Source organism: Salvelinus namaycush, chromosome 12, assembly GCF_016432855.1.
Source record: "Salvelinus namaycush isolate Seneca chromosome 12, SaNama_1.0, whole genome shotgun sequence".
Taxonomy (NCBI): Eukaryota; Metazoa; Chordata; class Actinopteri; order Salmoniformes; family Salmonidae; genus Salvelinus; species Salvelinus namaycush.
Genome location: NC_052318.1, coordinates 46021243 through 46037477, shown reverse-complemented (window position 1 = coordinate 46037477; position 16235 = coordinate 46021243). Strand labels below are relative to the sequence as shown.

At 42.3% G+C, this 16235-nt stretch overlaps 3 protein-coding genes across 3 annotated transcripts; 1 reads left to right on the top strand and 2 right to left on the bottom strand.

Annotated features, from left to right (window-relative positions):
- Positions 1-565: 565 nt before the first annotated feature.
- On the bottom strand, positions 566-3615 carry LOC120057335 (protein EOLA1-like). Its single transcript, XM_039005913.1, has 2 exons — positions 2119-3615; positions 566-1987 (listed from the first exon to the last, which is right to left on the bottom strand). Exons 1-2 carry the CDS (start codon positions 2375-2377, stop codon positions 1773-1775), a joined length of 474 nt encoding a protein of 157 aa, XP_038861841.1. The 5' UTR covers positions 2378-3615; the 3' UTR covers positions 566-1772.
- Positions 3616-3997: 382 nt separating this feature from the next.
- On the bottom strand, positions 3998-9097 carry LOC120057333 (transmembrane protein 185-like). The gene is made up of 7 exons (XM_039005912.1): positions 8871-9097; positions 8196-8372; positions 7840-8047; positions 7608-7691; positions 5666-5842; positions 5446-5569; positions 3998-5280 (listed from the first exon to the last, which is right to left on the bottom strand). The coding sequence occupies exons 1-7, from the start codon at positions 8906-8908 to the stop codon at positions 5036-5038; spliced, it is 1053 nt and encodes a 350-aa protein (XP_038861840.1). The 5' UTR covers positions 8909-9097; the 3' UTR covers positions 3998-5035.
- Positions 9098-9660: 563 nt separating this feature from the next.
- LOC120057332 (cysteine protease ATG4A-like) lies at positions 9661-15404 on the top strand. The gene is made up of 13 exons (XM_039005911.1): positions 9661-9696; positions 11319-11429; positions 11526-11597; positions 11686-11784; positions 12181-12282; positions 12539-12611; positions 12759-12838; positions 12948-13189; positions 13300-13378; positions 13499-13644; positions 13839-13895; positions 13974-14085; positions 14375-15404. Exons 1-13 carry the CDS (start codon positions 9687-9689, stop codon positions 14437-14439), a joined length of 1248 nt encoding a protein of 415 aa, XP_038861839.1. The 5' UTR covers positions 9661-9686; the 3' UTR covers positions 14440-15404.
- The last annotated feature ends 831 nt before the right edge of the window (positions 15405-16235 follow it).

The window sequence follows — 16235 nt, the reverse complement described above, 5'->3', positions numbered from 1 at the left end:
TATGAGTTTATGGACTGCTTATCCTTTAACATCATGCTTTGTGTGACTGCTGTCTTTCCATCGGTCCTATGCAGTGGTGTAGTGGTGACTGGAGAAGCGGGTATACTAAAATGTTGGCAAAAAGTTCCCAAATGGCCAGCCCAGCGAAGGAATGGCACCCTGTGTGAAAAATCCTGTTTTCCTGTGTTGTTTTCCTATAGATTTTCAGGTTTTCATTCTCAAAATCACACTTTCTTTTAATATATATTTTTTTAATGATGGTCTAAGTCCACAATAATGCTTAAATCACATCAATCTGATTGGGTGGGCCTGTCCATCCAGGCCCATCAACCCATCCCTTTTTTTAAAAGTAACCTTTATTTAACTAGGCAAGTCAGTTAAGAACAAATTCTTATTTTCAATGACGGCCTAGGAACAGTGGGTTAACTGCCTTGTTCAGGGGCAGAACGACAGATTTGTACCTTGTCAGCTCTTGGATTCGAACTTGCAACCTTTCGGTTACTAGTCCAACGCCCTAACCACAGGCTACGCTGCCGCCCCACTCGAGTCGGTATACACTCTGGAGTCGGTATACACTCTGGAGTCGAGGACTAAAAGAGGAAGAGGGCATTCCAGATTCTGGCTCAGAAAAACATATCCAAGAAACCTTAAGATACCGCTCAGACACAAAATGAACCCAGTGGATGCCCATTTTTATTACATTTCATTCTCAAAACAACTGTGGACCACTAGAGAGAAATTCTAGAATCTATGAAATGGGGCCTCACGGGAATGTAAGTATTGATAGACGAGGAGCTGTTCACACGGGAGGTAATGAAAAGCACCGAACCATCCAAAATCTGCGAAACGTCTGGCATGAAGAGTTTTCTCCGCCAACTCAACGCCTATGGATTTAAGAGCTTTCCCTGGTATCGAGGTTGACTTCACTAAGCACCTTCATTGCTTAGGAAAGACAACGCATGGACGTCAAAGGGAAGTTTCATGAATATCAAATTGTGTTACGCTAATTTCCAATTCGGACTTGTGACTTCTTGACACTGACTTTTTAATCCTGCAGCTGCACTACTACTCCAATCCCAATTTCCGCCAACCATTCAAACATCTCCTGTCACGAATGAAGAGATGTGTGCAGGTCAAAAGGCACAAGACTTGGCATAGGGAGGGAGAAATCAGGTAACAGCAATGAGACCAGCGCTGGTCACCAGCATAGCCCAAGCGTTGCAGATACAGGCAGTGTGACTCCGACTGGGCTGAACTGGGGAGCTCCACTCCCAAGCACTTCAGCCATATCGTTGGCACCAGACCTTTGCACTTCAGGCCAGGAGGCTGAAGAACACAGCAACAGCAGCCCAAGCACCGGTTGACTACCCAGTTCTCAAAGCAGAATGCTCGAGCAGCTTGTCTAGCCCAGCTCCAGACCCACATGACCACCACCTGGATATCCTTCGTTCTTCCATTAGTGATGGCATGGCACCCTTGCCCTCTTAACTCCTCACTGCCACAGGGATTCACCTCCCATAGCTCCAATGATTCAGACCTCCCATTCTCCCTGCAAACAGATTTAGATTAATAATAAATGCCTATTGCAACAAAGTTATGGTGTCTATATGAATTTTAGACATGCAGGATATACAATAACATTGACAATACTTTGGTCCATTGGTCATTTATTGCACCTTAAAGCGAAAGCGAGTAGTCTACAAATATATTGCCTCCCTAACTTGATAGATGATCCTGTCAGTACAAAATGAGTATACATTATTTTACTACAACTACGCAGATGGCAGTAATTGCACTGGGATATCTACTGTCCATATGTCTTTGTGACCTCTGGCATAAAGGGGTTCCTTGAGCCAGCGTGGGTTTGACAGCTGTGTGAGGTGTTTCTCTGTGAGCCCAGTGAGCACTGCTGCCTTCTCCAGCTCCCTCAGATCCTTCTCTGGCACATTGTCAGAGCAGCACCAGGTCTCCCCCACTTCCACCAAGCCTAAAAACAAGACATGATGGGGGTTGGAGATTCATCTACTTTACAATTCCAAATCGAGTTTATAACAAACATGAGATGTGCTGTGTTTTAGTCCTCACCACTTTCTAAATCATGCAAAAGTACTGTTTTACCTGCTACGACTCCACGGCCAAATCTGTCTCCGGATGCCAGAAGTTCCTCTATTTGCATGTGGCTCATTCCCAGTGTATGGGTGAGGATGTCTCTCCACTGGTCGGCCTCCCAGTCCTTCTGCGCAATATGAATAGCTAGAGTACAGTTTTCCATTGTGGACAACAGAGGGCGCCAACGTGTCTCAATACTTTTTACACCGTCCAGTACTAATCCTGCATACGGCTGCTTGAATGATAGGCAACCCACTTGTAATGTCATCGTCACTCCACGTCGTGAATACGATACAACCAGGTGCTAGCTACTCTATCACGCTAAATCAATCCTAAAATAATGAGCTAGTAAGAAAGAGCTGTTGTACACATCATCACGCAGTCAATCAATGCCTTTGTAGTCTCTGTGACGCGTAAATTATGGCTGGCTGGCTACATGTATCCGACTGAAATTATAAAGGAACAATGATTGACTTGTATTTATATAGACCACCTCGTTACAACAAATGCAATTTACTCGGCAATTCCTCGACGCACCAGAAACGTAATTTTTGACATTAGCTACAAGACTTTTCAACTACTCTCCCAAACCTTACACACTTCCTGTTTGTCCTGTTAACAAGCACGTCTTGATAAGAAGGTAATGGGAGTTACAAAATGTTTAAAATAGGCGCATAGTGCCACCTAGCGACTGACAAGTCCATGGAAACCATTCATTCCATCATTTGTATTCACTGTAAATTGCAGCCAATCAAGTATACACAATGTGGAAACGGAAAAGTATTATTTCCAAAAGGTATTATTTCAATTTGAAATCAATGTTCATGCATTTGACACCGTTAACAAACAGTGATTTAAATGTTTTCAGCATTTAACACGTACTGAAGTGCTTGCCAGCAGAAAAAAAAAACAGCTATATTGCAACAGAATGTGTATGGTGAAAGGTAAGAAACAAGGTACAATAGAGGGGAAAAGTATAACATTGGTCCGTCCTCGGTCAAAAACATGTTTTCAAATGAGTAATGCTCATCTCTCTGGCCAGCTGAGAGTGGTCACAGAACATAGACAAAACAAACAAAACATGAGGGGATACCATTAGAAGTACAATGGGGGGGGGGACCATTTTGTATGAAGCGGAGTCACAATTTCACTAACAAAGAATTTTTCACAGGTATAATAATAGAGAAGCGCCACTGCAGGTTTTCTCCCTTACATTACCCAATGTAGACCTGGCAAGGTAGAAGACGCAAACAGGCTGTTAACCCATAATACTCAAGATTAATTGAAAACTAGAATACACTACTAGGAACCTTGAGGTGAAGTTGTGCACCCTGAATCTGACATTATTGTATCAGCAAAGGCCAACTACAATGACTGTCATAATGCCATATACACTGAATATACCAAACATCAGGAACACCTTCCTAATATTGTGTCTGGTACCTACTAACATACCCCGTTCAAAGGCACTTAAATCTTTTGTCTTGCCCATTCACCCTCTGAATGGCACACAAACAATCCATGTCACAATTGTCTCAAGGCTTAAAAATCATTCTTTAACCAGTCCCCTTCATCTACAATGATTTAAAGTGGTTTTAACAAGTGACATCAATAAGGGATCATTGCTTTCACCTGGATTCACCTGGTTAGTCTATGTTGTGGAAAGAGCAGGTGTTCTTAATGTTTTTATACACTCAGTGCAAAGGGCCACTAGAGGAACAAGGTTGTAAACTTAAATACAATTGAGTGGACATAGATCAGGGTTGAGTCTTAATTCAGGAAAAGACCCTATGAAATCAAAACCAAACCATCCAAATATAAAAATGGGTATTAGGGAATAATACTATATATACACACTATTATATTACAACAAATGTTCCTCACAATATAGAAGTTAAATAATTTAATAAACAAAAGCAAATATACCCAAGTAGCAAGCTAATCTTAGGTTTAAAAAGGATAGACTAATAAGCATGATCGTGTTGTCATCCTAACATATAGTATTTGAGCTTTGATACAAAAAAATAATAATCAGGGTTTGGGAAATTTGACACACATACAACAGAATGTATCTTCAACTGGAATAATGTGAAAGATATCTGAATTTTAAAAGAGGATGCACGCTTTGGAGATATTTTGTTGGCGGCCAGAACATCACAAGGAAAATAGAAAGTACTATACAGTATATCACATAAATCAATGAAAAGGAACTCGTTCTTTCCACTGCCAATACAATGGAAAAACACACGTTGATATGAGAGTGCCTTTTGTTCCACATACTCTGCCATGGATTTTTGTTTTCAGAAAAAACTCATGTCCAAATTCCGGTCCCACCAGGTCCCATCGCTCACTAGGAGTGACTTACATGGAAAGCTATGCTCTTCTGCCTCTTCTTTAAAGGAGAAGTTGTTTGTTTTTTTTACAACCAAATCTCTATTTCTGATGTAAATGGCATGTTATAGAAGGGTCCAGCTACCTTTTTTATTTGTGATTTTACTTGTTTTTGAGAAACTTACTCCAAACAGCAAATCACTTCCTCATCCTCGTTGTGCAATATGGGGGCCCCCCAAAACCATGAACAAACGCTCCAAAAACACCAAAATAGGTTACTTTAGAAACGGTAAAGCTCTCAGTATAGTGACGCAGGTATTTAGATATGTACACATGAAATTGCATCATTCCGAACTTTATCCGCAATGTAATATGCCGTTTCTAAAAGGCCATATTTGGGTGCTTTTTCAGGGCACCCATACTGCACAACAATAATGAGGAAGTGATTCACAGTTTTGGGGTAAGTTTCTACTTAACCTTCTATAACATTCCATTTAATAAAAAATAGATATGTGGTTGTAAAAAATACTTATCCAGCTGTCTGGTGCATGTGGAGGCCATCAAAGCTCTAGAGCAGTTGTCGCAAAGCTTTCATTTAGTCAGGCATGTCAATGCACAGTTTTGGAGGAGGCACAAAGTACTTCCCTGGGCTCTGTGTGATCACCACACCATTTTTTTTGCTGAACATCGGGGCTATTTTTGGCGGGTCGTGTGCAGGCATCTCCTCGCACACCTCAGGGTCCTCATGGTGCAGGTCATAAGAAACGTTCCCATACTCCCGCAGGAAGGGAAAGAGCTCAAGAAGAAACTGGCAGAAGTCTTTTCGGATGCCAAACCACCCTGTTAGAAAATAGAAAAAACAGTTAAAACAAATATAGCTTAAAGCAACATTTAAAGAGTTACACTGACTGGATTCTCAGATAAATAAAAATAACATTGCCTCAATATGACTGATATGGCAATTATTTCTGCTGCACTGCTATCACTGTCTGAGGAATCACTCACAGTGGTTGCCTCCTTTCTGGCCAAAGGTTGTGGCCATCAGAGTCACCAGGGATACCCAGAGAGGCACGAAAACTGACACATAGCTGGAGCTGTAGTGGCCATCCAATTTATGGACCAACAGGATCTGAAGAGCCAATGACAGAGACAACAATAACAATGTCCCAACTTCTTTAACTCTCTGAACACACAAATAACTGGGGGGGATGGCATGACCACATACCTCAAAGGTGAGCAAGGGTACAACGATTGTAATCCAGCTGATCGCCATGGTGATGTGAGTGCGCCGTTGCTCTGCGATAACGTCCATAGACCGCAGAAAGAGCACTGACCACACCATGTAGTAGAGCACCACAAGGCACAGGAAGGACATGAGGATCCACAGTGGCACACAGACGACCTGGATGACAAAAATCAACAGAATGTCTACGTACAGTCGTATGAAAAAGTTTGGGCACCCCTCTGAGGCTGCATAATAATTTACTCTGTCGTCACAGAAAATGATCACAGTGGCATGCCATTCATTTTCTAATAAAAGCTGAGTACTGGGGTATTGTCCAGACAAAGATGTTTAGTGTAGCAATATTAAGTTGTATGAAATTAAATCAGATGTGAAAAATAGGATATGCAAAAATGTGGGCACCCTTGTCATTCTGTTGATTTGAATACCTGTAACTACTTAGCACTGATTAATTGGAACACACAATTGGTTTGGTGAGCTCATTAAGCCTAGAACTTCATAGACAAGTGCATCCAATCATGAGAAAAGGTATTTAAGGTGGCCAATTGCAAGTTGTTGTTCTCTTTGACTCTCCTCTGAAGAGTGGCAACATCGGGGCCTCAAAACAACTCTCAAATGACCTGAAAACAAAGATTGTTCAACATTATGGTTTAGAGGAAGGCTACAAAAAGCTATCACAGAGATTTAAGCTGTCAGTGTCCACTGTGAGGAACATAGTGAGGAAATGGAAGACCACAGGCACAGTTCTTGTTAAGGCCAGAAGTGGCAGGCCAAGTAAAATATCGGAGAGGCAAAGGTGAAGGATGGTGAGAACGGTCAAAAACAGCCCACAGACCACCTCCAAAGACCTACAACATCATCTTGCTGCAGATGGTGTCACTGTGCATCGTTCAACAATTCAGCGCACTTTGCACAAGGAGAAGCTGTTTGGGAGAGTGATGCAGAAGAAGCCTTTTCTGCACACGCCACAAACAGAGTCGCTTGAGGTATGCAAACGCACATTTGGACAAGCCAGCTTCATTTTGGAATAAGGTGCTGTGGACTGATGAAACAAAGATTGAGTTATTTGGTCATAACAAGGGACGTTATGCATGGCGGCAAAAGAACACAGCGTTCCAAGAAAAACACTTGCTACCCACAGTAAAATTTGGTGGGGGTTCCATCATGCTGTGGGGCTGTGTGGCCAGTGCCGGTACTGGGAATCTTGTTAAAGTTGAGGGTCGCATGGATTCCACTCAATATCAGCAGATTCTTGGGAATAATGTTGAAGAATCAGTCACAAAGTTGAAGTTACGCTGGCGCTGGATGTTTCAACAAGACAACGACCCAAAACACTGCTCAAAATCTACCCGGGAATTTATGCAGAGGAACAAGTACAATGTTCTGGAATGGCCATCCCAGTCCCCAGACCTGAATATCATTGAGAATCTGTGGGATGATTTGAAGCGGGCTGTCCATGCTCGGCAACCATCAAACCTAACTGAACTGGAGATGTTTTGTAAGGAGGAATGTTCCGAAATACCTTCATCCAGAATCCAGACACTCATTAGAGGCTATGGGAAGCATCTAGAGGCTGTTATTTTAGCAAAAGGAGGCTCTAACAAATATTGATGTGATTTTTTCTATTGGGGTGCCCAAATTTATGCACCTGTCTAATTTTGTTTTGATGCATATTGCACATTTTCTGTTAATCCAATAAACCTAATTTCACTACTGAAATATTACTGTGTCCATCAGTTATTTGATAGATCAAAATGAAATTGCTGATCCAAACACCCAATTATTTATAAATGGAAATCATGGAAATTGTCAGGGGTGCCCAAACTTTTTCATACGACTGTATATTTCCATTCTAACTCGCTATATATTGTACTCAATTCCCATAATATTTCAGACCCAAATATTAGGGAGGTAGTTCTCTTACCAGCCATGGCCAACTGATGATTCTATCCAGTCGGAGGGCAATGAAGATAAACTGGAGAATATTGACCGAGCACAAGATCTCCAACTAATACAAGGAAAGATAGGAAGAACAGAAAAAAATGGGTGGGGGGGGAGAGATATATGTATCTATCTATTATAATCACCAAGATCTAGCCTAAATATGCTATTTGAGAAAAATAACATCCTTGTAACTGATAAAATGTCAGACTGACCTCTAGAGAGCGATCATGGCGGAAGCCCCACACACATGCTGCAACAGAGACAGGCGAGACGAAGAAGAGGGGCATGAAGACCAGCAGCCAGAAGTGGGTGCCCCTCTCCACACGGTCACACACCAGAACCTCAAAGGTGAGCAGGAGTAGGTGGATCCCAACCGCTATCAGCATGGCCTTGAACTCCACACAGGTTTCACCCTCAGCCCTGCATTGCCAGCATAACAGGCACAGTAAATAAGACATACTAGTCAGCAGTGATAGGTATGGCAACCAGACAGCTTCATATTGATAAGACAGCCACACTGACAGAAAAACAAAACAAAAAATAAAAGCATTTGGGTTTAAAAGCACACCTGTACTGTGGGTTATGGGACCAGACGCCTGTGCCAACTGAGGCACCGATGATAACCATTAGCTTCCATAGCCATATGGGGGCAAACACAGCCCAATAGCTCCATTTGATGATGCCATCCAGACGCAAGGATAGTAGAACAGAGAACAGCAACAGACAGGCATAGATGAGGAATTTACTGAGAAGGGAGGGGACAATTTCATCAACCATGAATCACAATTTCATCAACCATGAATCTATTCAGCAATACATTTAGCTTGCTACTCATCAGATTATGTTAGCGCAGGCTGGTACAAAAATGTGCACCCCGTGCAATTCCAGAACAAGGAAACTGAGCTCAGTGGAGTCAGCCATTCCGACTATTCAGCCGTTTAGTTATCTAGCTAACGTTAGTTGGCATAAAAAAACAATGCTAACGTTACCTAGCTAATAATAACGACTGTAAAACAAGGCTGGCTAGCTAACATCAATGTTTGCTAACTTAGCTAATGCTGTCCTTCCCCAATATAATAGCTAAATTAGTTTTCTAATGTTAGCTAGTTCGTTAGTTGGGTCAGAAGTCCTAATGATTCACCGGTTCAGATAGCTAGCTAGTTCGCTAACGTTAAGTTAGTTAAGTTCCTGGTAGCTCGAACGCGAGACGTTAACTTAACAGCTAGATTTCTCTTTACGTTACCTGGGATTGAAATCTTGAAAGAACCCCCGAAGATTCATGACTATATTTTATATTCTTATTTGGATTAACAATAAAATTACGTATCAAGAGGATGTTTTTTTTTTTTTTTTAAATCTGTCAAACTGCTTGCTATTGCGGTTCACGCTAGCTAGAGAGATAGGCCACTAGGGGCGTCATGTACAGTAAGGCTACCGCCACTGGCAACAATGTAGCTAGTGTTGTCAAAGCAAGACAGCTTGCTACAATGATAATGATAATGAACATGCTGTTCGACGTTGCAGAAGACTGCCGACTGACTGATCTACAAAGAACATTGATTGCACCTTAAATAACTACTCATTAGTATTTGTAGATCAGTCAGTCACAATTGACCCGTGATACCTAACACTACGATTTTGATCCTCTCTTACACTGCCACATTCTGGCACAAAGCATGAACGTTTTTTGACTGATATATACATTGTAGCCTAAACGCACGCAAAAATCAAATAGGATTATGTTTTAAAGCAACAGGCACGCATTTAATAATTGAGACAATGAAAATGAATATTTTTCATATCGGAATTAGCCATATGTATGTCCATAACCATTTTTTTTGAATTGGGTGAAAAAACTACAAAAACCAGACTGTCAAGTAATGTTTTGCAGTCTGGAAACTCTCACGTGGATTCGTTATGAACAAGTATTTTTGGTAGATGTAGTTTATGATTTCAAATGTTATTAGTTGTCACGAATCACAAACGCACTTAAACTACATTACCCAAGAGGTTATACTATGCGTGTATCCTGCATTTTAACGCCAATGACAGCCGAAGGATGGAGGCAGGTAATAGCCACTAAAACAAATACCGTATTCACTTATTATGCGCCTCTCAGTTAGTCCCTTACATGTGTTGTCAGATCGTCCTGCCATTGAACCAAAAACATGTTTTCTAAAGATGTTGGTCGTTCTTAACTTGCCCCTGTAAAAAGCTATGGCTGATGTGAAAGTTTAGCCATTGTTGTTTCCTTGGTGGCCTGTTTCGCTCACTTGTCTACCCGGCGGCTTTCATAACATTTGAAAAGCGGGGCATTGTCAGTGGAATGTACTACTTCTCTGAAGTACGATATGTATTTTTTCAGTGTAAGGATGCTATGGTAATTTGGTCACACACAGTATTGTACTGTAGTCGGTAGTGTACAACTACACTCGTAGACGCTACTTTAGCCCTATTGACTATAGTGTCTTCTGGCAGGGGGAGTTTTGTTAAGAGTTCCGACGCTTGCTCAAAACATTAACACGCATCGCTTGCGGTACTGTTTTAGGAACGTATCTGTCATATCAGTGAAAAAAAAAAAAAAGGTAAATTACTACATGTCTTTTATAGGGTTAGTGTTCCCACAAGGCCATATCTTCATGTTACGCCGCTTGTTTACAGAAGACATGGGCCGCCACCTGTGCTAATTAGCTATCTTCTTCGATGAGGTTTAATGGCGTTCGGCATCCAATACATGTTGCATTACCGCCACCTATTAGACTGGAATATAACCTCCCTTTATGCTTTGCTTAATTATAATTTTTTTCAACAAAAAATAATTACAACAAATGCCCTACCATCTAACACTACACTCCCAAAAAAAGTATAATAAATACCGTAGTCCTACTTCAGGCCAACATCCTGAAAAGATGGGACACCACCACTTAACAGACCCTGTAACTCTTCTGATGTCAAGTCTCGCACACCCAAATACCTCTCTGCAGCTGCCACCACAACCTCAATTGTCTGCGTCTTACGTTCCATCCCTGCAGTACAGTTGATAACCATTACTATAAATGTTAAAAATCCAATCTTACTGAAACATATCACTTGTTTATTTATCCCTCTGTACTGGTACAGATCTACTACTCACACCACTCCTCTTAGGATCCCTCCCCCTTGACCCATCGATTGCGGTCACACCATCCATACGGCACCTCCGACCATATTTTCGGACCAAACATTATTGTCTCTAACTGGGGATGCAGTGTAGTTTGTCAACAGGAGGCACACACAGTATATGAGTCTGTACAAAACCGAAAGATTCTATCTCGTTGACATGAAAGATAAAGGGCCGTATCAGCATATGTTTTCGAAAACCGTTTAGAAAGCGATGATTATTGACGTTTCTAAACGTTAAAACACAGCCAAATCTGGGCAAATGTAATGGCGGCAAATGATTCATACGGAGAAGAAGGGTTTTTGAGATCTAGCGTACAGCCTATACTGTGTGTTATCAGGCATAACGACAAATCAACCTGCATGTCTAATAATTCCAGCTAACCTAAATTATAATGTCAAATTGCAGCTAAATAACAACCCATATACCCAAAACTTCTTGTGTATAAACTCTATGAACTGGTGTATCACATCATGTACGTTTATTGACAAGTCTTCTTTTGTGTCTCCCATTTTCCATGTCTCGTTTCAGTATTAGCCAAGTATGAAAACCAGATAAATGTGTTTTCTGAGTTCCTTGAAGACTTGCCTGACACCGACGAACCTGTATGGGTTTTAGGAGAGTGTTACAATGTTAAAACAGGTAGGCTGGCATCTTCTAGCAGTCATATTGGGATTTATATGTGGGGAAAAGAAGCAGAATAAGGGCTTGACGGTGCTTCTTGTTGTGTGGTCACAGAAAAGACAGAACTCCTATCAGACGTTCACTCGCGGTTATGGTTCACCTACAGGAAAAAATTCTCTCCCATAGGTGAGTGAAACAGGCAGATGTTATTTTGTTATCCAACTGATGGCTAGTTGCTTTGACGGTTAAGTGTCTATCTTTGTTTGGTCTGTAGGCGGAACAGGGCCCTCTTCAGATACAGGCTGGGGATGCATGCTACGGTGTGGGCAGATGATTCTCGCACAGGCCCTGGTATGCTCACAGCTGGGACGAGGTGAGGAGGATGTCTCAAGAGTCGTGTACATAGCTGTATGGGGTGGGGATCTATGGAACTGCATCAGCAAAGGGGTGTTTTATGTGTGAATTGTTCATCTGGGGGAGAGATTTTGAGGATCCCAAATAGGTCATGATATGTATAGTACTATGTAATCAATTCAACAGTGAGAAAGAGAAAGGGGTTATATCAGACAGGGTATCAGAATGCATAGCTGCGGGAATTAGGGGTAATGAGGGTGCTGCAGCACCCCCTTTTTTTGTGTGTGAAAAATAATAGTTTTTTCACAAAAGTAGTGCACTGGGCCTTTACTAGTCCTGTATTACCTGACCATAGCATCTGTAGCATGGCTATGTCAGAATGGCACGGTGATTGTGGCCTGTTTTCCTGTTGTAGCCTGGCGTTGGAGGACAGAGGGAGGACAGCCAGAGGAGTACCATCGTATCCTCCACTGTTTCCTGGATAGGAAAGACAGCTGTTACTCCGTACACCAAATGGGTAAGACAGAGTCATAAGCTAACCCTGCCGTAACCTTGGTCTGACCACACCTACCATGAATCAGCAGATGAAATGTTTTAGTTTTTTCTCTCACATTCCTATAATTGTCTAGAGGACAGGTCCTCAAAGTAAAGAAGTGTAACTTGAAGAAAGAATATCAAATAGCCTGATGAATAGACGGCAGGTTAGACAGGCTAGAAAGGAGCCATGACTTAGACCTTTGCAGTGACTTTGTTTGCCTTTTACCTGCTTGCAGCTCAGATGGGAGTCGGTGAAGGGAAGTCTGTGGGAGAGTGGTATGGCCCAAACACAGTTGCGCAAGTACTCAAGTAAGTATTTTATGAGCATGTTTTACGACTGATCAATTCATTCATGAATATTGATTACGGAACATTGAAAAGATCAGTAGTGGACTCAGTGACTTCAAGCTAAAATAAGTTTGGGCCACGAATAAGGAACCTGTTATCTCTCCTCAGGAAACTTGCACTATTTGATGACTGGAATTCTCTTGCTGTGTATGTGTCAATGGACAACACGGTGGTGATCGAGGACATCAGTACGTTTTTTTCCTCACCTGTTGAACTCTTACCATCTGAGAGTTCTGTATAGGATCACAAAGGTGATGCCAAAAGGACACAAATGTTTTCTTTCCATGTCCTCTCCAGAGAAGCAGTGTCGACAGGCAAGCAGAGGGAGCAGATTGCGGCCCAGACCCTGTGGCTGGGGGGAACCCTTCGCCTCTGGAGAAACACCAGAGCAAGCCTGTTTGCACACGCACGGGAACAGAGCCACGGTGTGTCCACATTCTCAATCCCAGTCTCGTTCTGACTGGAGGCCCCTGCTGCTGGTCATACCTCTCCGTTTGGGAATCAACCACATCAACCCTGTCTACATCCAGGCCCTCAAGGTACAAGGAATTCTTCTGTTCTTATTCAATTGATACTAAACTACAATATTCCTGTATTTGCAGTTGCTTTTTAAATAGTTATACTGGTCTCACTCTGTTCTCCCATTCAGGAGTGTTTTAAAATACCACAATCCTGTGGTGTGCTGGGAGGAAAGCCCAATCTGGCCTATTACTTCATCGGATGTGTAGGTGAGTCTAAGAGGAAGCCGTAAGTGAAGGTTCCCAAAAAGGAAGCAAAAAAAGAAAGAAAAGCCAAACCTGTGAGTTGTCAAGCCACTGTGTTCAGCCAGGCCTGTATGTGTCCTCCAGGAGAGGAGCTGATATATCTGGACCCCCACACCACCCAGTCAGCCGTGGAGTCAGAGGCTGGCAGCGGAGTGGACGACCAGAGCTACCACTGTCTGAGGAGTCCACGCCGCATGAAGATCACCAACCTGGACCCCTCTGTGGCCCTGGTGAGAGCTGAACCCACACACCGACCACCATAACCTGCTCTGCTACCGAGCCTCCTGTCTCACGGGCCTCGTTCGTATAGTTCAAATTATTCTTTTTTTTTTTAAGTGGCATGTTCTAAAGTGTTGCTCCAATGTGAATTTTGTGTACAGTGGTGATGATTTTGCCAATCAAAATTCGATCTTTTTTTTTTAAGGGATTTTTTTGTAAGAGTGAAGATGACTTTGACAGTTGGTGTAGCCTGGTCCAGCAGGTAAGAGTCATCCACTCAAACCACACGTCAATGCAGATGACGGTTATTCTCTTGTGATTGAGACCCGTGTCCTTTAAGGAGATCCAGATGAAGAGGAACCTGCGGATGTTTGAGCTGGTGGAGAATCACCCGCCCCACTGGCCCCCCTTCGTTCCTCCCACCAAACCAGAGGTTCAGACCACAGGGGCAGGTATGAGCTATGTCACCAGACAGACCCATAATATTACACCAATAACAAATTCTGGCTGCAAATAATTATAGGGATATGGGTATCCAGCTTCTACTCTTATTTCTCTATGTTGTTTTGAAATGTCAGTATAGGTCTATACAGGAAGTGTATTTATTTATAGGTGCATGACTGCTCCTTATTACTTGAACCGTATTGAAACATCTGTGGTGTTTAATCTCAACTGAAACCTACAAACTAAATTGAGTGTGCCGTGTCAAACGGATTACTGTTGCGTTCTCTTTTTGAACAGAGTTCATTGAATCGTCCGACAAGCTGTCTGAGTCTGAAGAGGAGTTTGAGATCCTTAACGTGTGACCAGCTTCCCCTCCCCTCCCCTCCGTCCAGTCCAGTGGATGATGGCGATTGGGTTGATTCCCTTGGCCACCATCTTCCATACTGTACTGTAGAAGTGCCTCAGAACAACACCAAACATTAACTGCTTACCACTTTGCAAAAAAAATAAAAAAATCACCAACAAGAGACAATACTAGATAAGAAAAGATTCTGGACAACAACTCAAAACAAAGTGACCAAATGAAGGCAGAAACATGATGTACACAGTAAATACGAGCTTGCACTGTCTCACTTTGATGTTGTAACTAGGAAACAAAGCCAGGGTCCTACAGTAGGTGAAGACAGGGGTGACGATGATATCTCCTCGTTACACACTACCTCCTGACGCCAGGAGACAGCAAATATGCAGACATTTTTTCCCCCAGGGTTAAAATACAAACATTCAACAAATAACTTAAGAAAAGTGCCTCTCTTAAATATGTGTGTTATTCAATGGTTAGAATAAGGGGTTTCCCAAGGTATTGGTGTGGAACATCCCCACTCATGTAAATATGCCTGACAATAAAGTTATTTAAATATATATTGTAATTCAGCCTCAGGGTTGATATTCTGTTCTTGCACCATCTTCCTTGTGTGTATTTCTGAGAAGGAGCTAAAATGGCCTTGTGCACAGTGTCATGTGTAGAATAGAGCCTTGAGTGATCATTAGCAAAACTGGCTTCTTGTGATGAACCTAACCCATCTTTTCCTGCAAACCCCTTTCCACTGATGAATTGTTGTTCTATGATGGTTATTGATTGTCCCTGCAGCTCACTGTATTAGTACGGAGGACGATGGCCTGTGGTGACAACTGAATTATAATGGTTCTAGTATTACTGGTTGTACATCTAACCCAGTAAATGAAGACAAGCTGTGGATAACATTTCCTATATTTTAAATGGTGTAATCCTATCTCAGGCATAAAAGGGTGATATCGCCGTGGCAATCCAATACGAAACAGTTTTTTTTCTTTTTTCCGTACAGGTACAGAGCAACTTTCCAGTAAATGCCCTGTGAAAAATAAGAAAATAAAACATCCCTCTCTTGACTCACGAAAAAGACATCAGTAAGGCCCACACAAGAAGTATATTCTTCAAATTGACAACCAATACAAAACCAACTTCTTTGTAAGGAGCTATAGGAACATGTTCTCCAAGTTAGCAACAACCGCCAAAAGAAAATAAACATGACAGGCATTTTCAATATGAATAATTAAACTGGGAAAAAAGAACTTTTTTTTTTTATTTCTCATTCTATAGACAATGAGGCTGAGTATTCACAATCTGGTTTGTTCTGTATTAATCCATTAAAAAGCAGGATAAACCAGTGACATCCGGCACATACAAATCACTGTTTGGATGAGAAGTATGACGAGGTGAGCTACTGAGAGGGCTTCTACCGTTCCATTCAACTGCAGGATGGCACACGAGGACATAGTCATCGTGCTCACAGTTCCTCTGAGGGGGGAGGGGGGGCGGGCGGCTGGTTGGAGCTTGGTAGAGAGGAATAAGAGGTGCAGGACCTAACAGCCTCGGGTGAGCCATGTGTATGGGTCTCCAAAGAGACATGTCCAGGTATTCATCACAGTGAATGATCGACATGACTAAGGCTCTCCTTTGCTGGTGAACAGCTATGTGGAAGCATCATGTAGCCCTGCGGCCCCACCTGGTCTGAGGAGAACGTGGTAACACTAGGTGTGTGAGGAGTGGGAGTCACATTGACTTCTGAAGGGATATAATCTGCATCATGAGGCCCTGGGCATATAACTGCCCCCCACT